This window comes from Stegodyphus dumicola, chromosome 11 (genome assembly GCF_044657685.1).
Source record: "Stegodyphus dumicola isolate Sdum_Otavi_A_Nest chromosome 11, ASM4465768v1".
Lineage (NCBI taxonomy): Eukaryota > Metazoa > Arthropoda > Arachnida > Araneae > Eresidae > Stegodyphus > Stegodyphus dumicola.
In genome coordinates this window covers 81,496,704-81,521,846 of record NC_140778.1, presented here as the reverse complement: position 1 = coordinate 81,521,846, position 25,143 = coordinate 81,496,704, and the positions used below count along the sequence as shown (strand labels likewise).

The following is a 25,143-nucleotide window of genomic DNA, read 5'->3' as shown; positions in this document are numbered from 1 at the left end:
CAAAGTTCCGCTGTTCAAGTCCCGTTAATTGCTGTGCCGAGAATACCGACTAACTTGTCAATCGAAATTTTTCGTTTTCACTAACCTCTCTGTCACATTCTTCATGTCTTTATCCATTTTTTGCAGCAATTCCACTTTTTGTTTGTTGGACATCGAAACATACTTTCGTTTTGTAGATCCTTTGGAAGTTCCAGCATCGGAAATTCTATTTGACATAATCGAAAGTTCAAGTTTACTTTTATAAAATTGCTCTTACAATCTGCAAAAAATAAAAAGCGGGATCAAATTCGAAGATTTAGGAACAACGCAATCATTAACATTAACTGAAATAGATAATTAGATAATTTTAGCTTACACCGTCCGTTATACATTAAACGCGCAGGCGAAAACATTTTCTGCACTTGCGCACACGCATATGCGCAGTAGTCAAGGTCTTACGCGCACCCGTAAAATGCCTGTGCGCATGTGCCGACGCGGCGCATGCGCAGAAAGTTTTTAGCTTTGAGGTCCGGATTATGGGTGCCCGAATTAACGACTTTTGACTGTATATAAATTAATACCTACCCCTATAACCACTTTTTTCTACAAATTTAACAGTAGATTTTGTAGCATGATTAATAGTTTTACGATAATGAAACTCTTCAAGGTCTGTGAGAATAAAGACAATATTTTTGATTAAATTTCATTGCAGTCACAAGCCTGGCTATGATGATTGTAGCAAATGGATTCATGTTACAAAACAACCAACATTAAAACTAAAACACATTATCTATTACAATATTAAACACAACTAATATATTTATATTTATCAAATAAATATTTTTTCCAAAATTAACCAAATTTGTACCTCCATATTAAGAATTGATAAAAAACTTCAAATATTATTTTGAACAGAGTAGATTTTAACAGCTTGTAAACCTTTGGTAATATTTACTTGTTTTAGGTTACAAATTACTAAGTTAACCAATTATTATTAAGTTAACCAATTTATTAAGTTAACCAATTATTACAAAACTAAGTTAACCAATTTTTATAATTACCTGAACTAACGGCTTTAATATGGGCATTATTTCTCTTTTATAAACTTCCATTTTATAAAGTGCCTTTGATGTATAATAAACTACCAAAATATAATTTTTTTCCAGAATATTTTTTGAATTTTAAAAATCAAGTTTGTAGGTTTTTCTCCACTTCTGGATAGTAAATCGATTGCTTCTCACTACTGCCATTTAGATATAATTCATATTTTATAAAAATCATAATGTATATTATATACTATTTCTACAATATGTCCTGCATTCAGTTACATACATAGACAAAAATAGAGAACCTGTAATGAATCAGTATGATGTCACAACACAATAATAAGATCTTTGGTGTTTGTTTTATGTTAACTAATTCTTGATAAACCCATTTAGTTTTTGTAAAGGAGGATATAAGTTGACTGTTATTTACCTGTTTTCCCTTTTTGAAAAAAAAAAAAAAAAAAAAAAATCGTTAACATTGATTGTCATCACTTAAATGTATCACATTTGACTTATTTATACACCAAATGTTAGTATTCATTTAATGCACTACCAAATGCATATATGTGTATACATGCAATATAATTTCACTTATATATAGTATTGATTTATGTTATAAGAATGTTCATACGTAATACTGTGCTATTCAAAATATCTTGAAACAAAAGAAAATAATATGTACTGAATAACAAGCCTTGTATGCCAATGTAACTGATTCCCGCAGAAATGACGTTCAATTCCGTATGGCAAGAACTAGGACGGATGTCATCTTCGTGGTGTATGGTACCTGCCTTCTATAGAATAACATGCACTGGAGTATTTTCAAAGTTACGGGATCTTGGCATGAAGAATTTGCATTAATGGGCACAATATGTGATTTTGTTTGAAAACCAATCAACAAAAGCAATATAATGTGAAAAATTATAAGCAATTCAAGTTTTTTGTAGGCTTATATCAATAACTTGCATCTGTTGATTATCTAATTAATGACCTGTTCCTTTACACTTCTGTTGCAATGACTGGATCAAGTTCAGCAACATCTCGGCTGACTTGCATACTTGACCTGATTTCATCATCAAATAAGATGTTTTGCTTTATTATGCTTAAGGCGTACAAAATACACATCAGTTTTTATCTCTGAAATGCATCCCCTCTCAATAATAATAAAAAAAATTGCATAATTCTGCTAACAATTTTTTTTTGTTTTGTTTTTTGTAATTTTAGATCAGGAATTTCTTTGATTTATTTGGTGTTTCTACCATGAATTGCATGTTTTAAATGCTCAACACAAAAAAAAAAAAAAAAAAAAAAAAAAAAAAAAAAAACTAGATTTTGAACTTTTTGGATATAATTACTTATATCAGAATTAGAAATTTCATGATTTATACTATAGCAGAGATTAACCAACTCACTGTTTTCCCCGACAAAGATTCGTTCACAGGAAGTGCATCTTCATCTGTTAGTAACAGCAGATTCTCATCGGGGTGAAATGTGAGCTAGACCATGACCCCGGAAAAACATTCATTACATCGTGTTTTTCCAACTCCCCAGAATAAGTCAAAAATTAAAAAAGGTGATTGATGGGTTATTTGGTCACACTTATCTCCTTGGGGGGTGTTACATTGGGATCACAGCAGTTTGTATCAGGAAGGTAAAGGCTGGGAAAACACTTTCATCGAATGGATAACCCTCAACATAGCTTGCGAGATCTACAGCAACTTTCTCCCTTCCATTAATGGGGGGGGGGGGGGAACGAGATTTGAAGTTTTTAAATGATATCTTTTCAATTCCTAATGATTCCCTGAGGATATAATCTGTATATCAATCTCTGAACAATGAATTGCATTGAAATGCTATATCAAATATATGCATTTTATTTTATCACCTTACCTGCACAGATGGAAATATTATTCGCTTTAAATTTCATAATGACTAGGTTGCACCAATTATGAATGACACTGCTGAACTGAAATTTTCTGTTCATTCAAATTCATTTTTTAAAACTTGAGTCATTAATTAATATTTTACTTTTTAATCAGCACTTTTCTATTTTTTTAAATCTCATTAAATGAGAAAGCTACAGCATTAAAAGTCTCAGAATTTTAGAAGAAACAACAGTAATAGATGAAATTTAGATTGCTCTATTGTTTCTTTTAGTTTCTTCCTAAACGTATATAATTATATTTTGTGCAAAACATTTTCAACAATATGCACTTTTTCGGTTTGAGAATAGTCGTCTGCCATTTTCCACTGAAGACTTCATATACTGCTGGAATAAAGAATTAACAAGTGCTAAATTTTGCTTGGAAGAGTTAGAAGTGGCTGGTATATTTTCATTTGCAAAAAATACTGGTACAAAATTTTATAAAATTTTCATTTACATTGTAGAAATCTGAAAAATAGTTAACAATCACATTTCACAGACAAACCTCATAATATATCTTTACTTTACAAAAGTTTATTTCGCAAATTCAATTTCTTGAAGTACAGCTAGGTATACCTTAATTGTAAAGTCATATGATATGTATAAGTTCTGGTATTTTACAATTTATAATTTGTTATTATTATTATTTTTTATTTATCTAACACTTACGGACTTATGTTAACAGTTAAATGCAGTATTAAAAATTAGTATTCATTCATATTCTAAATACAAAGCAGAAAACTCAATTTTATACATACTTATATCATTTAAAATATATAAGCTACAATGCGACTACTCCATATTTTTAACTCGTAATATACTAAAACCTTAAGAAATAAATTTAGATAAGTATTTTAGTTCACCTAATCTAACTTTATATGAAAATAGTCTTGGAAGATTCAATTCTTGAAGCCATTTACTTTTATGAGGCTAGAATAAGAAACAGGAAATATTAATGCGAGTTAATTATAAAGATAATTACAACAATAATTTTAAAAATTAAAAATGATAAAAAATTTGCTGCTTACTTAATTATTATTAAAAATGTTGAATTTTCAGTTCCTTATCCAAAAGAATTGTAATTTATCTAGTAATCTATTCAACAAGAACAACTAAAAAGGTTACTACCATCTTACTCTTTGAAGGGTACTTCACATAACTAAAATTTTCTTTGTTATAGGAAAAGTACAATAAGGTAAAAAGAAACTCTAAATTAAATAATTGCAATTTTAAATAACCTATTATGTTTATTCAAGATTATTTTTTTTTACAAAAAGAAAATAAATTTTTAATTAAATATACAATGCAAAATTATTTGATCATTATTTTTGTTACAGTGCATCTAGAAAATAATAAAATCAAAATTGAAGGATACTTCAAATAGGTAATTCTAGATAATGCACTTATTTTTAATTCAATGAACAAAAAGTATTTTCAAGTTTCACTTGACAACTAAAAATTGCATTTACTTTGGGCTTGTATTCACATACCATGGGGAAAACATTCTTGCAGTTAGCCCATTTTCCATGGTTTGAACTTCATTTATCAGTAGTTTTAGGTACTTGGCTGTTTGTGGATGATTTTAGAAAAAATGAGATGAATAAAATTCTTCTTGTACATAAGTGAGATTAAAGTGAAAAATATTTGCTCTAAGCGATACACCAATCTTAGTGTTTTATGGCCCTCGTTAAGGGGCCGTTCTTCAGCATCCTTGACTGTGACATGTGGTTCAAGTTGACTTGAATAGAACTTCTAAATAGGTCTTCATAGCTGGTGAAAAGGGGAAAGAAATACTCTAAGGCCAGTTTTATGCACAAAAACTTTACCTTTGAAGGAGAAAAATGGTACAAAATATTTGTGTCTTGCAGAACGATGAACTGGTTAATCTAAATTCAAAAGTATGACTTAGATAATTATTTTGAACATTTTTTTATCAAAATTATTTTTAAAACATACAAGCAGAATTTTATTCATCTCATTTTTTCTAAAATCATCCACCAACAGCCAAGTACCTAAAACTACTGATAAATGAAGTTCAAACCATGGAAAATGGGCTAACTGTAAAAATGTTTTCCTCATGTTATGTGAATACAAGCCATTTTCCTTGGGTATAGATAGCTTTTGTATGCTTTTTCACCATGATCAACAAGATTTTGGAACAATAATTCTAAAATTCACAAATTTTATCATTTCTATTTAATTCATGTAAACAGTTTTTCAAATACAAAATATTTTTAATTAAAATCCTAACATACTCCATTTAATTTTTAGTTAACACACAATAAGCTTACACATTATTTTCAGGATTTACAATAAATATAGAATATTATAAATATGAATAATATTTTTCTACACAAAAGATTTAATAAAAAATATGATACTTTTACTCTGAGTACACTGCTTTCTTGAAATCAAAATGACACAAATATTCATTTGTGAATGTTTAATTAACTTGCATATAATTAATTATTAAAATTCAAGTGAGTTTAAAATGTTTTTCATGAATTAAGACAAAATTCAAACACATTCAATGCCATTATAGATTTTAACCCCCCCCAAAAAGAATTAGTCCCCCTCCTTTCCAAAACAGGAAAAAAATGCATATATACACTTATTTAGATTATTTTTTAACATGCTTCATAAATCAAACAACAAAAAGTACAGAAAATGTTAATAATACCAAAACTTGAATAATTCATAAACTAAAATACTTTAACAGCTAAATAAAAGGCTGTCCTCCTTCCCCCTAGGGAAAATTCTTCCAATTTAGCAAAACGACTTGAATACAAAGCATATAAATTTGTATGCACTTCAAATACATATGTGGTTCATGCATGAAAGAATTATTTATTGCCATGCATATACTGCAAAATGCACTAAAATTGGAGAACTGTATAAAAAAATAAACCTCAGTTAATATCTAATGCCTACCCCTCAAAAAAAAAAGGGGGGGGGGAAACAAACTACTAAATGAACAGTTAACTGAATATAGAGATTAAACGCAATATTCAACTTTTTTGGGGAGGCTCTAGTGTAGAATTGGGTGCCCCTTCGATTAGCGACAATTTTTTTTTTTTAATTTTGGCAATGAAACCTCACTTCTGGTTACCATGATAGTTTTAACTCTGTTTTAGCTTCCTGATTTTATTTAAATGAAAATAGATTGATGGGTACATGGACAAATTTAAGGCAGTGTGCAATGCCTAGTTTGTGCAATTCTAGGATGTTTTTTTAAGTGAAAACAGATCAATGTGTACATGGACACAGAGTCTGTGCAATTCTTCGATCTCTTATTTTGGTTTTGTGTAGCGACCATCAAGAAATTGTACCTTCCTGGTGCCGATCTTGGCATAAAAAAAAGAATCGCCAAAAAACAAGGGGCACCCAATTGTAAACTTTTACCTTTTCTTGAACCGAGTTAATGAAAAAAGGCATAACTAACACTGTACAAAAATGGCAATGTTTTATGCCTCCAACAAACACTGCTTTTATTTCATACAGTTCTTAGGTAGTATAAACGAAATTAAGACTATTCTGAAGAAAAATATTCTCTAATTTTCGTCAACATCATCAGATTCTGGTTTTTCAGAAATTTCATTAGGATGATGAATACGATAATGTTTTTTAAGGTGATAGTTTCTCTGGTATCTTTTAGGGCAAATATCACATGCAAAAGGTTTTTCACCTGTATGAACCAATAAATGCTGCTTTAAAACATTTTTAGAAACACACTGCTTTCCACACATGTCACAAACAAATGGACTCTCATTAGTATGAATACGCATATGGTTCTTTAATTCATATTTTCGAGAAAATGGCTTATTACACACTTTACATGCAAAACTTGATTGTCTATGAAGTTGCATGTGTTTATTTAAAGTTGAACTCTGTCTAAACGATTTATCACATATTTCACATGAAAACTGCTGCTTATCATTATGAATCAGGTAATGTTCCAAAAATGTTTTAGTCAAAGCAAATTGTTTATGACAAATTTTACATTTATGTGGCTTTTTTTTTGTATGCATTTTTAAATGAACTTCTAAACTAGCTTCACTTAGGAATGATTTATTACATACATCACAAACATGAATTTTTTCAGTTGCATGAGACAATTCGTGCATTTCCAACTCTGTTGAGTCAGGAAAAGTTAAGCCACATGCCTCACACGAAAATGATTTTGGAATATGAACTATTTCATGATCATTTAAGGACCTCTTATTATTGAATTGAAGGAAACATACACTACATTCAAAAGTCACTTTTTCAGTATACTTATAATGATAATTAAGAGAGCTAGAAGATGTGAATCCCTTCTGACAAATATCACATTTATATGGCTTTTCTCCAGTATGAACTCGTCTATGATCATTAAGTGCAGTTTTATGCATGAAAGATTTCCTGCATATGTCACATGTAAGAGGTCTGGCACCTGTATGTATTCGCTGATGCCTGTTCAAACAGTTTTTGTCCTTAAAGGATGCCCCACATGTTACACAATGAAAAGGTCTTTCATCTGTATGAGTGGTTTTATGTTTCTTCATCTGGCCCAACTGCGTAAATTTTCGATCACATATATTACATGCATAAGGTTTCTCACCTGTATGTATTTTTAAGTGCGTCAAAAGTCTGCTTTTGATACTGAAGGCACTGGGACATAAATGGCAGGCATATGGTCTTTCCGTATGAGAGTTCTTAGAATTATTTTCACTTTTCTCTTCAAATAATTTAGGACCACCTTCATATGCATCTGATGTCTCACCTTCATAAGACTGCGTACGCTGCACGGAATTTTCATTACTAGATGGATTATCGCATGAATCAGAGTCGTAACACTGAATGGAAGATCCCGAAATTTCAACGGTCTTCAGCTCTGTCTCAGGTTCCTCAAGTTTAATTTCCAGCATATTGCTTTCACAATCACTTTTATCCATGAAAAATCCGTAGCTAATTAACTACATAAAATTAATAAGCACGTGGTTTCGCCTTTTTCCCTCACGCACTTGTTACAGATACAGGTCACAGAGATAAAGATCAGATTCCAATTACTCTGCAGTATTCTACCATAAAATTATTTATGTATCTTGTGATTCTTACGCATTTATTAGGGACTTAATGCTTACATATATTTCAATCACACCTCCTCGATTCAAATGTTTACATCAGAAACCTTCGTAAAGAATATTAATACATTCGTTGCTTTTCTTCCCGTTGGTCATACGTCAATAGTCAGATTGCCACTTCATTTGCTCAAAATTTATTAATTTCGGTTACAGCAAAGAGTCCATTCATATTTTTAAAGCGGTATGAAACGGCTAATATGCTTATTAATATATAGAAGAGATATACGTCAATTTGAATTTTAATGCTTAAAAGAAAAACTTAAAAATTCGTAACTCGCACTTTATTGAAGTAAGAAAAAAAGGACGGGAAACGCGAGAACGAGATCTCCAGGTCGTGGATTCGATAAAAGTTTTCCAGTGCAGAGCCCTAGCCTGAAGTTGACAAAACGGTCGTTTTTTGAAAGGTTTTACCCATATCATGGAAATTTATATTATCCTATAAATAAGTAAAGGAATCCTTAACATTCCTTGTTTTGCGCATAATAGATAAAGGAAATGTGAATGGCAACCCTCTTCTTTAGCCAAATTTGGTGTCGTTTGTTCCAAAACATATGGACTTAGTTCCTGGACAGGCAAAGACTTTTAGTGTTATTTGTACAAAGTCAAAATAATTGAACTCACTACGCCTACCAATGTAGATCCAACCGTATTGGCTAGTACCTGTCACGTAATACTCATACCCTGAATTCTCAAGAATTAGATATTATTCTCTCGAATCTCTCACTAAGCAGTTTTACATTCTTCAGTCAGAACTCCGGAGCCTTAACGCCAAAAAGGGGAGAAACAGCTTATTATGGTAGACCAGGTTATGGTTGTCATCCCATGACGTACTTCCTCTAGGAGGACAGCGTGATACTTTTCCTTGCTAAAGGCCCGTTTTCACTGCTACGTATGTGTTGCGGTGTCTATGCGTTTCTTCAATCAGCGAGTCAATTCACTTTGATTGACATCTGCAATCCGGTCGATGTGCCGTGACGGATGACATACGAACCAAGGAGGTTAGAATAGCAGGAGGGAAGGTTCAACTCAAACAGTGAAGCTTGGCGGCCATATTCCTGTTATCGCTGTGACTTGTGAAAGAAGTCTTTAATTACAATATTTTTTTTTTCTTTTCTTTTTGAAGGATGTCAGCTTGTGTTGCATATGTATGCACAAATAAATTTTCGAAAAAGATTTCTAAGATTATTTTTCATTCGTAAGTATTGATTTTCTTTTTCTACGTAATTTGATAAATATGTTAAAAAATATCACAATGACATGTTGTTTTCTTTCCAGATGTGAAAAAAAGTACTTAATAATAATCAAAATACCTTAAATACATTTTAATGTTTCTGTTTATAGCGGGTATCTTCGTTCCTTAACATAGAATGATATATGCTAGGATTTAAACTCTATAATTTGAACGTTTTAGGTAATTCGTTTTATAATTTTCTTTAAAAGTAAGAAATCAATTGTTACTGTTTTTATGAATTGTAAAGGTGTTAAATAAAGTAATGCTTTTCTTTATGTATTAATTATTATTCATTTTTAAGTTTTGTGAACTGTTAGGAATATAATGTGTGCATTTGATCAAGATAAACTAACTGTTCTGTTGTTAAAAATGTTTTGCATAAACTTACAAATTTGTGGGCAGTATAGCGATAAAAGAGTAAGTAATATATTTACACAACTGAACATGTGTAAAGATGTATCCAAAAATTTATATAGGTATATTTCTGTAATTCAGCTTAATTCAAGGTAATTTCTTTGAGATTCATAAATATGAAACGCGCATAAACTGAAATCATATAAATCTGTTTTATTTTATTAATATTTATTTTCTTGTTGTTATAAGGGTGTTGGTTGTGAAAAGAATCTATTTAAAACTTTCATTTCAAAAAATGCAACCTGTGACTATTTTTTTAAATAATACTCTGCTATTAATCTCAGGAAAAAATTATTTTAAATGATCTTTAATAAATTATAATATTGTGAATAAATCAGAAATACCACTTCTTAAAGGAAAAATTGGAAATTGCATCCAACAGGTTGCTAATAAAACCTAAACAAATTATTGAAATATGCAGAAACATCATTTTTAAAGGCTTTAATGTTATGCACACGCATTTAGATTTTGAACTATTTCTTAATGATTTTCTGTACGTAGTAAATTACAGATATCATATTTATAACTTTAAAACAAAAAACTAACAATAGCGAAGCATTTCATTATAAATTTAACGTATTTTTACTGGAAAATGCATGCACGGAACAGCTTAAAAACACGTAAGTTTCACAGCCGTAATGCAATGTTTCGAAGTTACAAACATGGACGCCGCTTGTTGGGTGTAGTTTCATTTCCCGATAGTGGAGGAAACTGTGAACCCTCCCTCTTTCTATTCTAACATTCTTGATACAGACGGAGTTCAACAATGTTCAACTTCTATCCGCATGTCTGCGGATGCGTTGTGGTCACGTGGTAAAAGAGGAGCAATCAGGTGTTGTCACCAACAATTAATGGCGGCAGAAGTAGCGATGAACGCTGGCTTAGGGAAAGAATGTTTTGCTAAAAAATACATTATAGCTGAATTAACATTATAAGGAGAAATTTGCGTACTGAAAAAGTCAGAAATCAGCTGAATTCAGAAAAAAGATAAAAAAAAATAAGATAACTGCAACTACAGTACTTGTTCGCAAACAAAATCAGGCGGCCAAGAAAATCAGCGGCCAAAAATTATAATTCCAAGTCCATGAAATAGCAAAATTTGTCCTGACAAAATTTCCTAGTTCTGCATACTCATTTACTTTTAATGAAAATGAATGTCTGACTATATCAAAATGCTATTAGATATGATTAAAAGATTTGTTATTTTTTTTTTCTTTTGAAACAGGTAAAAACTAAAAACGTTAAGTATAAATTAAATTTGGAATTCCATTAGAAGATATGCTGACAGGCAAATTTGGCTTGTTCTTCCGAGTCATCCTTGGTATCAAGCTGATTGTCCTGGAAGATCCCTTGCTATGGATTGCGAAATGTGTGTTCAGAACAACACTTTCCCGATTCTTCAATGGGCACTTGAGGGGACTTACTTTTGAGAGTGGTATCAAGATGCACCCAATTTGTTCTAAATGTCACAATGCACCCGCATCACCTGGAGTTGTCTCTTGTGGACCTTTAAGGGTCTACTAAGCTTGTTTTCGATTTTCTAAAGGTGAATGGACTCGTGGACCTCGTCTAGTATATTTCTAGGCATGGAGATTAGTAACAACAACAAAAACACTGATTATATATTCTCTTTATGCAAATTAATTATATTTAGGCAAAATAATACATAAGACAATTTAATGAACATTATACAGTCAAAAGTCGTTAATCCGGAGTCGTCGGGACTTCGGCGATTCCGGATTATAGATCATCAGTTTAAATCTCGTAAGATGGCATGCAGAAATTATGAAATTAAAAATATGAAACCGTAATTTATGAAATAAAGAACAATTATGATCTACAGGGTATCAAAATTTACAAAAAAAAAAAAAAAAAAAAAAAAAAAAGCTTATTTATTTGTTTACTTTATTAAACATTTCTTTCAATGTAAGTTGTTTAAGTTGCTTCGTTTTATGTGATAATACTTTCTCTTTAATTCTTTAAACAGACATAATTTCTTTTTCAGTTACAAAGTTCCGCTGTTGAAGTCCTTTAATTGCTGTGTCGAGAATACCGACTAATTTGTCAATTGAAATTTTTTCGTTTTCAATAACAGGAACAAAGAACGACGGGTGGCTAAACCCCGCTGAGAGCTGAAGAAATTCAACCACTAGAATAAGCCTCCGCCGGAGACTGTTTTTGGCGACCAATTTTTATGCCAGCAATTGAAGGTTTTGTTTTTTATTTATCTTCCACTCATACTAAGAACATACAGTGAATTTAAGTTTCAGAAAGCAGCGCCTCCTTTTACTCTGTATCACGTGAAGAACATCAGTAAAACGAAAAGACGAAAGTAAAAGTCAGGTGGATGCCATCAGTCGACGAAAAAAGACATTCCTCTTTTCGTATCTTTTGATGACGTCTTTTTCGCTTCGACTTCTAATAATTTTCGGGTAAAATGCAGAATCGCCCACTTATTTGTTTGGCACTTCTTACAAGAGTAAGAAGAATTGGATTTTTGTCAATTTTCTTTGACCTTTTTAAGTGAAAATAGGTCGATGTGTACATGGATAAAGTCAAGGGAGTGCGCAATGCCATTTTTGTGCAATTCTGGGATGTTTTTTTTAAATGAAAATAGGTTTATGTGTACATGGATACGGATTATGTGCAATTCTTAAAAACGCGCAAAGCAGTGGGTGATTCTCCACTTTCCCCTAATTTTCTAATTTTATTTCAATAAAAGACAACGGAGTGAATATGGAAAATTCTCACGGTGGGTTTTCATGTGATATGTATAATAAACTTTCTAGCCTGTCCCCGCAAAAAAGGGGTTGTATCGCAAAAATTATATGCTAAATTGGATATTTCGCTTCATTTCATAGCACTGAAAATTACAGAGAGCATTTATTTTTTGATTACCAAGTAAAAAATTCACACGAAAAAGACTTTCTCAAGTTCTCCTGTGCAGAAGATACTTTCTTTTTTAAATATTAGGTACCCAAATTTAGTCTACAAAGCTACATGCTTATATATATATATTTCAGTAGGTTTCTAAATACTAACCAATTATAATTTTTTAACTTTTTCTAAAATGTATTGCATAAGTGTGATGTTTGTTTTTTAAGAAATGTAACACATTGAATAAATTGATAGTAAAAATCTCAAATATACTGTATTTTTGAAAAGGTTACTATGTATCTTTTTAAATTGTTTTGTTTATTTAATAAAATCTGGAATTCTCTCCCAATTTCAACACATAAGAAACATACATAATGTCTTAGGAAAGTCTTCCAATTTTTATATTTGAATCTCAGTTCAATATATATATATTTCAATATTATTTTGGAAATCAAATATAATCAAGTACTTGATTTATATTTGATTTCCAAAATAATATTTTTCTCACAGAAGACTAGGCGCAGTTACTTTTACAAGCATAACATGTGTGAAGGATTAATGGATGTAACAAACAGACTTTTAGAAAAACATCAATAGTATAACATGAGGAATCTAAAATGTGAAGATCTTTGTAATGTATTATACAGTCAAAAGTCGTTAATCCGGTCCTCAAAGCTACAAACTGTCTACGCATGCGTCAACGCATAATGCGTTCATGCATGCGCACAGACATTTATGCATGCGCATAATATGTTTACGCATGCGCGTTTAACATACAACGGACGGTATAAGCTAAGCTAAAATTATCTATTTCAATTAATGTTGCAGATTGTGTTGTTCCTTAATCTTTGAATTGGATCCGGCTTATTATTTTTTGCAGACTGTTAGAGCAATTTTATAAAAGTAAGCTTGAACTTTCGATTATGTCAAAAAGAATTTCCAATTCTGGAGCTGCCAAAGGATCTAGAAAGCGGAAGCATGTTTCGATCTCCATCAAACAAAAAGTGGAACTGCTGCAAAAAATGGATAAAGGAAAATCCTTTGTTTTTCTAACCATTCCAAAAATCTGTTTATCAATTTCACGCTGTTCTGCGCGGGGGGGGGACGCCGCAGTGAGCAATGAACTGGAAGTTCATCTGTCAGCACTATCCTTATCTTCAGGGCAGATGTTTTTATTTTATTTGGCTTATAATTCCTTACTAAATGTAGTATTTCATCTCGATGTACTCCGTCTTTGATATGATTTAAATCAAATTCTTCATCATTATAATTTGCTTCCGATAGTGAAGAAAGTGAAACAGAGGTTAATGAAAATGAAAAAATTCCAATTGACAAATTATTCGGTATTCTCGACACAGCAATTATAGGACTTGAACAGCGGAACTTAGTAACTGAACAAGAAATTATGTCTGTTTATAGAATTAAAAAGAAAGTATTATCACATGAAACGAAGCAACTTAAACATCTTACATTGAAAGAAATGTTTAATAAAGTAAACAAATAAATATTAAGCTTTTTCTTTTTGTAAATTATGATACCCTTTAGATCATAAGTGTTCTTTATTTCATAAATCACTGTTTCATATTTTTAATTTTGTAATTTCTGCATGCCATCTTACCAGATTTAAACTGATGATCTATAATCCGAAAAAAATCGATAATCCGGAATCGCCTAAGTCCCGACGAGTCCGGATTAACGACTTTTGATTGTACTAACATTTACTTAACCTTTTTTATACTAATATTTATTAGCCTATGCTTTCATCATGCTTTTCTACCAGCCTGAATTGTATTAAATATCTTGTTGAACCAGATAATATTTAACTGCATATGCTTAATATCATGTTTTTCTGCTAACAGAATTTAAGTGTAATAATTTATTAAGTTTAATGAACTAAATTTAATTTACATAAAACAGGCAATAAAAAAAGCACTGTTCCCATTCGTTTCTCTGCGGAAGCACCAAGGTCTTTGCAGAAGAACATCCAAAATGATTAAAGAGTTTGCTTCTTTAGCAGTTGAAAAACAGAAATTTTTATACTAAAATAAATAAAAAATAAGGCATAGGTGTAAAAATAAAGTATAGTGAAAAATTTGCTAATAAGCATTTTACCTTAATTATATTCAGTGGCATAGTTAGGGTGGGGCAAATGGGAACAACTGCTCCCTGATGCAGCGACCAAAAGGCACCAGACTGATGTTACAAAATTTTAGAATGAAATGTTTTCCATTCTTGGCAGACAGAAAAGGGCACAAAATGTTCAGTTGTCCCCGGGTGCTCTGATTATATTGCATATGTTTCATGTTATGTTGTGCACAACATCAAATGACTTCAGATACAGTCAAAAGTCGTTAATTCGGACACCCATAATCCGGACCTCAAAGCTACAAACTCTCTGCGCATGCGTGAACACAGTCAAAAGTCGTTAATTCGGACACCCATAATCCGGACCTCAAAGCTACAAACTTTCTGCGCATGCGTCGCGTTTACGCATGCGCACAGGCGTTTACGAGAGCGCGTAAGACCCTTACGGCTGCGAATATTTTTGTGCGCATGCGCGTTTAAATTGTAACGGAGTTATACGCTAAGCTAAAGTTATCTAATTCAGTTAATGTTGCCGATTGCGTTGTTCCTTAATCTGCGAATTGGATCCGGCTTATTATTTTTTGCAGACTGTTAGAGCAATTTTATAAAAGTAAGCTTGAACTTTCGATTATGTCAAATAGAATTTCCGATATATATTTACTACAAAGCGAAAGTATGTTTTGAAATCCGAAATCTGCTTATCAATTTCACGCTGCTCTGCGGCAGAGGGGGGGGCAGAAACGTCCTTATTAGATTATGATAGATTAGAAAGATTATGTCAAATAGAATTTCCGATATATATTTACTAATATGTAATTTGTATCTACAAAGCGAAAGTATGTTTTGAGATCCGAAATATGTTTATCAATTTCACGCCGCGGATTGGAAGTTGATCTGTCAGCACTATCCTTATCTTCAGGGCAGATGTTTTTATTTTATTTGGTTTATAATTCCATACTAAGTGTAGTATTTCATTCTGTCTTTGATATGATTTAAATCAAGTTCCTCGTCATTATAATTCGCTTCCGATAGTGAAGAAAGTGACCCAGAGGTTATTGAAAACGAAAACATTTCGATTGACAAATTAGTCGGTATTCTCAACACAGCAATTATAGGACTTGAACAGCGGAACTTTGTAACTAAACATGAAATTATGTCTGTTTAATAGAATTAAAGAGAAAGTATTATCACATGAAACGAAGCAACTTACATTGAAGGAAATGTTTAATAAAGGAAACAAATAAATATTAAGCTTTTTCTTTTTGTAAATTTTGATACCCTTTAGATCATAATTGTTCTTTATTTCATAAATTACGGTTTCATATTTTTAATTTTGTAATTTCTGCATGCCATCTTACCAGATTTAAACTGATGATCTATAATCCGGAAAAATCGATAATCCGGAATCGCCGAAGTCCCGACGAGTCCGGATTAACGACTTTTGACTGTATAATCTTTTTGATTTAAAAGATTAAACAAGGCAAAAAAACAAAATGTATAATAGGACATATGATTGAGGGATTTATGGAGAAATTTTTTATTTGATTAAAATAGAATATAATTTAATTATTAAGAAAATCATCAATCAAAACTAGAAATAAAAAGTGGTTAAGAGAAACAATAAAGAGCTTATATCTTCCAGGAATTCCTCCCCCAAGTCTAGTTATAACCTGTGATTTCCGTATATTTGGATCCCGTGTTCCGTGATTTTAATCAGGTAACTAAAATTGATCATATAAATGATAATTTGGTAAAAGTATATTTACGGGTATTCCTTGGTGAAACTTGGCAGTACAATGATACCGAATTTGTGCAATTATTTCACTTATTTTGGCTTGTGTAGCGGCTATTTTTGCGCCAAAAATCGAAGCTACATAAAGCCAAAATGAAGAGATAAAGAATTGCACAAACTCGGTATCCATGTATACATAGACCTATTTTCACTTCAAAAAACATCCCAGATTTGCACAAAAAAATAGCATTGCGCACTCTCTTGATTTTATCCATGTGCACATTGAACTATATTCACTTAAAAAGTCAAAGGAGCAGCGAACAAAAAAATACGTAATCTCAATAAACTACATTTTAAATCAAACACTGAAATAACATAAAAAAGGAAATTCATCTTTACACTACAAAAGGAACTATTCACTCACCTTATTTACAAATTAACACATCTTCAGTCAAACAAAATTCCTGAACAGCATCCAAAAATTTCCTAAAATTATCTGAATTAGAATCTGTATATTGGCATCACCACATAAATTCAGAAAATAAGAGTAAAAAATATCCTCCGTAGTGACATTTGACTGTACGCATTTCCGACATATGACCATACGCATTTCCTTTCTACAAACAGGACACCTAATAATGGCTACTAAGTAAATCTTCATTTACATACCAATAAGTAATGTTTTTTCCCCTTTCTTTCCAAATCGTACAGAAACTTCAAATTAATCTTACCACATTTAGCCATTTTACCGTCTAAACATAAAACAAGCAATATACTGCCTAACCAACACACAACAAGCCCTCACGAATTTACCGCAATCAGCAATCATGCAACTGATTACGTCATAATATAGTTTCCATAACATTCAACTACTACTGAAACAACAACTTAGTGATAAATGAAACAACAACTTCACGATAATACAAGGGGTATACTTCTCTCTACTCTAACCGATAATTTTCAACAGTGAATTTGAATTAATTTAAACTTAATAATCGCTTAAAATCAAATATTAGTTGAATGCTGGATATTCAAACTTTTACTGTATTTAGACAGAAAAAGATAAAAGAGTAAATTAAGTTATTGTTCAAGAAATGGAAATGTTTAATCAAAATACTGGCATATCGTATAGTGCTTCCCTTACTTAAATACCACTGCTATTAGTTTCACTAATTGTACATAGACATTATGAGTAAAATTATGCTTTCTTTCTATTTCATTGAATGAAATAGCTGAATGATGAAAGTACAATTAAACTCTGAGACTATTAAACTTTTATTGAACTTATCAGTTGATTAAAGAGATATTAAAAAAATTACCTATACAGTACAAAGTCTGAAATCCGGACGTCCATTATTTGAAATGATTTAAAATACGGACCTCAAATCGACCACCACATTTTCTCGTAGGCTTTACGCATGCACATTTGATTCCCCCCTCTGCGCATAATAAAACATCTGGAGAGTCCAGATTCTTAATTTCACTTTGACACTAAATAAAATACCTTGTTATTGATGCAACAATCATTTTAGCATAAATTTGTAAAATCTGTAAATGGCTCCATTGCTGTGTATCTACTTGGCACACATCTCAAATCGAAGCATTCTACATACATACATCACTGATTTGACGCCAACCTGGCCTATCATTATTTATTATACTTTCCTTTCATCCCCGCATGTTTATCAAAACATGACAACTTTAGTAATGACTCATGTAGCGATGCCTAAACAATTTTTTTATGTTAGTACTTGAATAATAAAGGAGTATGGTAACCTTTTATGTTGACATTACGCTTGCCGATAATTACAGATTTAAGTTAAATGTGCTAAAAAATCTTGACGAGGAAAAATTTACCAAAAATTTATTTCCATATGCTAAAAAAAGATTTTCTTGATGATGCTCATAGACCCAAAGATTACATTTAGGGCTATTTGAATTAAGAACAACTCATTTGTTTATTCACATAAATCGAGAGGCAACACCAGGGCTGGTATGGCCACACCAGCAAAGAATGGCACTAGGTGGTAAGATATCTAGTGCCGGCCCTCAATAAGGCCCCTTATGTATATGTGGGGATTTATTTATTCGGCACTCTGATAAGCCTTAAGCATGTGCAAGAAATAGACATAAGTATAATAAATAACTAAACTAATAAAATTCACGCCCAATTATCTCAGTGCGCAATAGAAGGAAGATAAAATTTAACGCAACAACTTGTTGTTAGTCGCCAAGCTCATGATGCATAGCCAAATATATATAGTGAAGGATAACTAAATTTGATGATGATAGCCACTAATTTTGAAGGTTTTTCGATATCACAAAACAAAGGTGAAATTTTCTAATTAACGGATTTTGTAAAGAAATATGGAGAAGCGGTAATAAATGAAGATGACAAAGAAAATTTTCATTGTGATGACAATGCTTCTCCATCAATCAATTAATGAATGGTAAAATCTGTAGTATGGATATAGATCCAGTAAATACTGCTACCGATAGTGAAGAAAGTGATAGAGAAGTTACTGAAAACAAGAAAATTTCGATTGACAAGTTAGTCGGAATTCTCGAAACAGCAGTTACAGGACTTCAACAATGTAACTAAACAAGAGATTATGTCTGTCTACAGAGTTAATGAGATTATGTCTGTCTACAGAATTAAAGAAAAAGATTAGCACAAAAAACGAAGCAACTTAAATTGAAAGAAATGTTTAATAAGTTAAACAAATAATATTAAGCTTTCTTTTTGTAAATTTTGATACCCTTTAGTTCATAAATATTTCTTTTTTTCATAAATCACGATTTCATATTTTTAATTTTATAATTTCTAAATGCCATCTTACTAGATTTAAGTTGATGATCTAATATCCGGAAAAATCCCAAATCCGGAATCACTGAAGTCCCGACGAGTCCGGATATCAGACTTTGTACTGTACTAAACGTACTTCATTATTTTATTCCCTAACAAAATAACACATTAAAAAAAAATTGGCTGATCTTTGGAATATGGTAACTGGTAGTTTGGCGACATTTTGGAGGCAATAAAGGTTACTACCTAGGACTTCGGTAATAATGTGAGAAGTACTCAGTTCCGATTACGCATTATTTTGTGTGAGGGAAATGAGAGATCATGAGATATGTCATGTGACATTAATGGACGAATTACAGTCCTTTAATCGGAAAAGGGGGGGAATTTGGAAAACTGTAATACTATATTCTTTTGTATTAAGCTTCATTGTGTGTTGTGTGAAATAGTGGAAGTGTGCGTACCACGTAATGAACATTCTGAAGATCAGGTAAGTTAGTATTTTTAATCATTTGAGGATATTATTTTTATGCATTGTTCTAAATGTAAGGAGTAAATAAATTAATATGATATTATTGGAAAATTGTTATTAGCAATGATTTAGTTTAAAGTAATTAGGATTGTATTCTAATTTTTATTAATTTAATGTATGTGCTTATTTATATTTTAAGTAGTGCTTTTTAATTTAATTTAAAGATCGTGATTTTGTGAGTTATATGTTTGTAGTATTTTGGAATACGTTTGATTAGAATACGTTGAGTATTTTCATGCATTTTCGTGAAATTCTTCTAATTTATGAGAAAAAAGCAGTGTACATGGATATAGTGAAGAGTGCACGCAATGCCATTTTATTGCAATTCTCGGATGTTTTTTTAAGTAAAAATAAGTCGACGTGTACATGGTTTAGTGATATTTTAATTAAATGATAGTTATTTTGTGAATTTTATGTTTGTAGGAATTTGGTATACTTTTCGGTTGAAGTAAATGTGTATGGAAATAATTTAAATATTTGACACTAAGTATTTGTAACCATTCGTAATGTTTGCGGTATAAATTCGTTGGTGACGTTTATAATATAATAGATAATTTAGAGGTAAAAGTTTTTGGATATTTTATTTAATTTATACGTGGAAATGTTCATCCTTGGAAAGGGTATATACTTTTTCGCGATCAGGTAATTTCATATATGTGCTTTTTAGCAAGTTTAAAGATTCAGAGAATTTTTTTGCAAATTTTTGTAATTTATGAGAAAATAGCAGTGTACATGGATAAAGTTAAGAGTGTGTGCAACGCCATTTTTGTTCAATTCTGGGATTTTTTTTAAGTAAAAATAAGTCAACATGTAAATGGTTTATGTGTATGTGCTATTCTGAAAAACGCGCAAGGAGTTTGCGATTGTGCACTTTTTCCCAATTTTGCAGTTAATATTTGTCATGATTAAGTAGTTTTGTTACATAAAATTTCTAGCATAAGTGTAATTCGGCTAGTAGATTGTTGGAAAAAGTGTTCAGTAAATAAAAAGAAAAATAACATGTTTTTACTTCGTGAAGACAAAATGGCGGAGAAAAAAAAATAGAGGGTTGCTGTAGCAGAGTTGGTCGCCAAAAAATCACCAAGTTACCATAATCCAAAGATCAACCAAAAACTTATTGCGCTTGTTTTCTTAGAAGCATTTAAAAATTACCTGCAAACTAAAAAAAAAAAAAAAAACATAATACAGTCAAAAGTCGTTAATCCGGCCTCATCGGGACTTCGGCGATTCCGGATTATAGATCATCAGTTTAAATCTCATAAGATGGCATGCAGAAATTCTAAAATTAAAAATATGAAACTGTAATTTATGAAGTAAGGTACAATTATGATCTAAAGGGTATCAAAATTTACAAAAAAAAAAAAAAAAAAAGCTTAATATTCATTTGTTTACTTTATTAAATATTTCTTTCAATGTAAGTTGTTTACGTTGCTTTGTTTTATGTGATAATACTTTCTCTTTAATTCTATAAACAGACATAATTTCTTGTTCAGTTACAAAGTTCCGCTTTTCAAGTCCTGTAATTGCTGTGCCGAGAATACCGACTAACATGTCAATCAAAATTTTTTCGTTTTCACTAACCTCTCTGTCACCTTCTTCATGTCTTTATCCATTTTTTGCAGCAATTCCACTATTTGTTTGACGGACATCGAAACATACTTTTGTTTTGTAGATCCTTTGGGAGCTCCAGCATCGGAAATTCTATTTGACATAATTGAAAGTTCAAGTTTACTTTTATAAAATTGCTCTTCCAGTCTGCAAAAAATAATATGCGGCATCCAATTCGAAGATTAAGGAACAACGCAATGATCAACATTAACTGAAATAGATAATTAGATTATTTTAGCTTATACCGTCCGTTATACATTAAACGCGCACACGAAAACCTATTCTGCGCTTGCGCACACGCATATGCACTGTCGTAAAAGTCTTACGCGCACGTGTAAACGCCTATGCGCATGTGTCAATGTGGCGCATGCACAGAAAGTTTTTAGCTTTGAGGTCCGGATTAACGACTTTTACTGTATTATTAAACAATAAAAGTCTGGAAAGAGGCAGAAAAAATATAACATAGATGAACTGTGTATAGAAATCAATTAATCAGCTACAAGACAGAAATTTATATATAAAATTATTAATAAAATCACTAAATACACCATCCTTACACAAATAAAAAAAGGTTCATATGAGCACCAGTATTATGAGCTGGCAAAGCATATGCCATAGCATACTGTACATATAATACTTTTTGAGTCGTTTAAAAGTTTGTTTGGAAGCACTTCCGCAGAGAACCCGGTAAATGTAAACATCGCCAACTTTGGCGATAATAGTTCAAACCTGGTAACCCAGCGAATTTATCCTTTTTCAATTTTTCGAAGTCCTCTTGCGTTCACTTCGTTGTTCGTATTTGCAGATTTATATTATTCTTCTCTTATTTATTATTTTTTCTGAATTTTTAAACAACGAATAGATAGAAATATTTTCGTAGATAGATGCCGGTTCTCGGTTCGGGATGAAAAGAAGAAAATACGCCGGGTGGGGTGAATGCTAATTTGTAACACGGCTGTTCACGTTGTGTTTTTAATTATTAAGAGAACTATGAGGTTTTTAACCCCTATAATAATTTGTTTTCGTAGACCGAAAAAATATGCATGAGCATTTTAAATAATTCAGTAATGCTTTTATTTTTATTATTGGTTGTTGTCATCTAAAATTAGAGAATAAAACAATTTTTATGGTGTAAAATTTTAACAAACAAGATAATATATTGTTAATGCTTTTCTAACAATAACCTTTCAGAGGATAGCAGGTGTGACATAAATAGATGATTAAACTGAAATAAAAAATATGATTGATTATCTTAGATGACAGAATAGTTTGATGCATCACCATGGTCATCAAAATTAGCAAACCACTGCTGGTGTAAGGAATATATTGTTTTCCGTGTTAATTGGAATTTAAGACAAATTTTTTTCGTTTATCACGTTTAACCGGGTAATTTCAGTACATTAATACTAATTTATATTTTTTATTTCTGTTATAAATGCTTATATATTGTCTTATACTTAATATATTCTTTTCCTGTGCTAACTTGAATTTAATACAAATTTATTTCCTTATATCACGTTTAACTGGTTAGTTTTACACCTACATGCATATTATCTGTGAATTTTTACTACCATATGCTTAATATATTGTTTTGCCTGCTAACTTGAATTTACATGCACTAAAAATCATGTTTACAAAATAATATCAGGCTTATGGCTCGGCTCATCGTCGATGAACCGTGAGCTTGGCGAGTAAAAATGCAACGGCGCCAACGGGTTCTCTGCGGATGAAAACTCGTTCGTGGAAAGTTCACATTTACATTTACTTTAACTAAGTCGCATTCTGATCTGAGGATTTTTTCTGAGAGTGAACACGATAGTGTTTACGAAGATCAGACATTATTCTGAATTTTCTAGAACAAATATGACAAACATGAGGTTTTTCACCTGTATGAATTAGCAAATGTGGCAACAAAGCACTCTTACAGATAAATTGTTTTTGGCAAACATCACAAGCATATGGATTGTCAACACTATGGATCCGCATATGCATAGTATAACAACCTTTTTGAGCAAAAGATTTATTGCACACCTCGCATACATATGGCCTTTCACCAGTGTGAAGTCGCATGTGATTAGTTAAATTAAAATTTTCACTGAATGATTTCGGACACAGTTCACATGCAAAAGGTTTCTCACCAGTATGAATCTTGTAGTGTCTCGCAAGTGTTCCACTTAAAGTGAATCGTTTTTGGCAGACTGTACACTCAAATGGTTTCTCAGGGTTATGTAATTTTATATGATTCTTCAGGCCATATTCATTCTTAAATAATTTGCTACATATATTACAAACATGGGGATATTCATCTGCATGAATTAATTTATGATTTTTCAATTCTTCTTTATCAGAGACTTTCATGTTACATATATCACACAAATGACTTATTTCAGAGTGAATTTTCTTATGACTGATCAGAGATTTCTCATCACTACAAAAAACAGAACATATATCACAAACAAAGGACTTTTCAGCGTACTTAATGTGATAATTAAGAGATGTTTTAGATATAAATGTTTTAGCACACAAGTCGCATTTATACGGTTTTTCACCAGTATGAACTCGTTTGTGATTAGTTAGAGAAGTTTTATCACGAAATGATTTTTGACAAATATCACATATATGATTTTTTTCTTGAGTATGGATTCTTCGATGCCTTTTCAAAGAATTCTGATTCGTAAATGTTCCCTCACATATATCACAAATAAAACATTTTTGAACCGTATGTGTTAGTTTATGTATTTTCATATGGTTTGACTGGACAAATGTTTTGCTGCATATGTCGCACACATAACGTTTATCTCCGATGTGAATTTTCAAATGCATAAGCAAACCTCCTCTGGAAGCAAATGTGTTGTCACATACTCTACAAACGTGCCGCTTCTTCGGAAGAACATTTATAGAAGATTTTTTCTGTTTTTTAGATTTGGAACACGTCTGAATCAAGTCTGATTTTTCATACACTTCCTGATGTAAAGAGCTTTTATCGGTGCTTATATTCGATACGCATTTTGTGGTCATTTTTGCAGAGTCTTACTTAGTTGCAGTACTTAAATGTAATTTACTCGCTTCTAGCAGCTGATAATACATATCATACTCCTAAAGCTTTTCCTACAATCTAATAAGAATCACCTTTACAGCTATATTAACCACTAGTTTCTTCACAAGCGCCAAGCGCGGATGACAATACAAACAAACAAGATGTTCGGTACAAAGCACAGCCAGGTCTCTTCCTAAATCTTTCTCCTCGGAAATCAGTCATGAGGGGAAAGAAATAGCAAATGATGTAAACATACTTGTAGACAAAATGTAGATGCTAAATAAAATTGCAGTGGTCAGAAAAAGGCCAGCCAAAGAATTTGGGTCAGCCCTAAATAACTAAACGCGCAGGGAGGTCACATGACGTCCGAACTACGTGTCATATGATGTCACATCAAAGATACACCCCCAAGGTTCTTTAATATACTAAGGTTAGGCCAGGAACGGAAAAAGCGTGCCATTGGTTGCTGGTAGTGACGTCACCCGGGAGACAAGACGCATCGGCCGACGCGTCTGCTACATGATTTTGGTAATGGAAAAAATGTAAACTAAAGCAAAATGATCATTTTATATGTGGTAGATATACCGGAAATACCGGGTATATACTTTCCGATTAAGTATTTTGTTAAAAAAAATGTTTATTTTATGCACAGAATTCGTACGAATGCTGAAAATAATTGTAAACATTAAATTATTTTCGTAAAGGAAAGCATTAGAAAATGAAAAACGATATTTAAGTTAATTAAGGGAAAT

The 25,143-nt window shown here is 31.6% G+C and overlaps 1 protein-coding gene across 1 annotated transcript; it reads right to left on the bottom strand.

Annotated features, from left to right (window-relative positions):
- Positions 1-3,463: 3,463 nt before the first annotated feature.
- Positions 3,464-24,895, bottom strand: LOC146994165 (uncharacterized). Its single transcript, XM_085826315.1, has 2 exons — positions 23,134-24,895; positions 3,464-7,904 (listed from the first exon to the last, which is right to left on the bottom strand). The coding sequence occupies exons 1-2, from the start codon at positions 24,370-24,372 to the stop codon at positions 6,501-6,503; spliced, it is 2,643 nt and encodes an 880-aa protein (XP_085682441.1). The 5' UTR covers positions 24,373-24,895; the 3' UTR covers positions 3,464-6,500.
- Between the last annotated feature and the right edge of the window lie 248 nt (positions 24,896-25,143).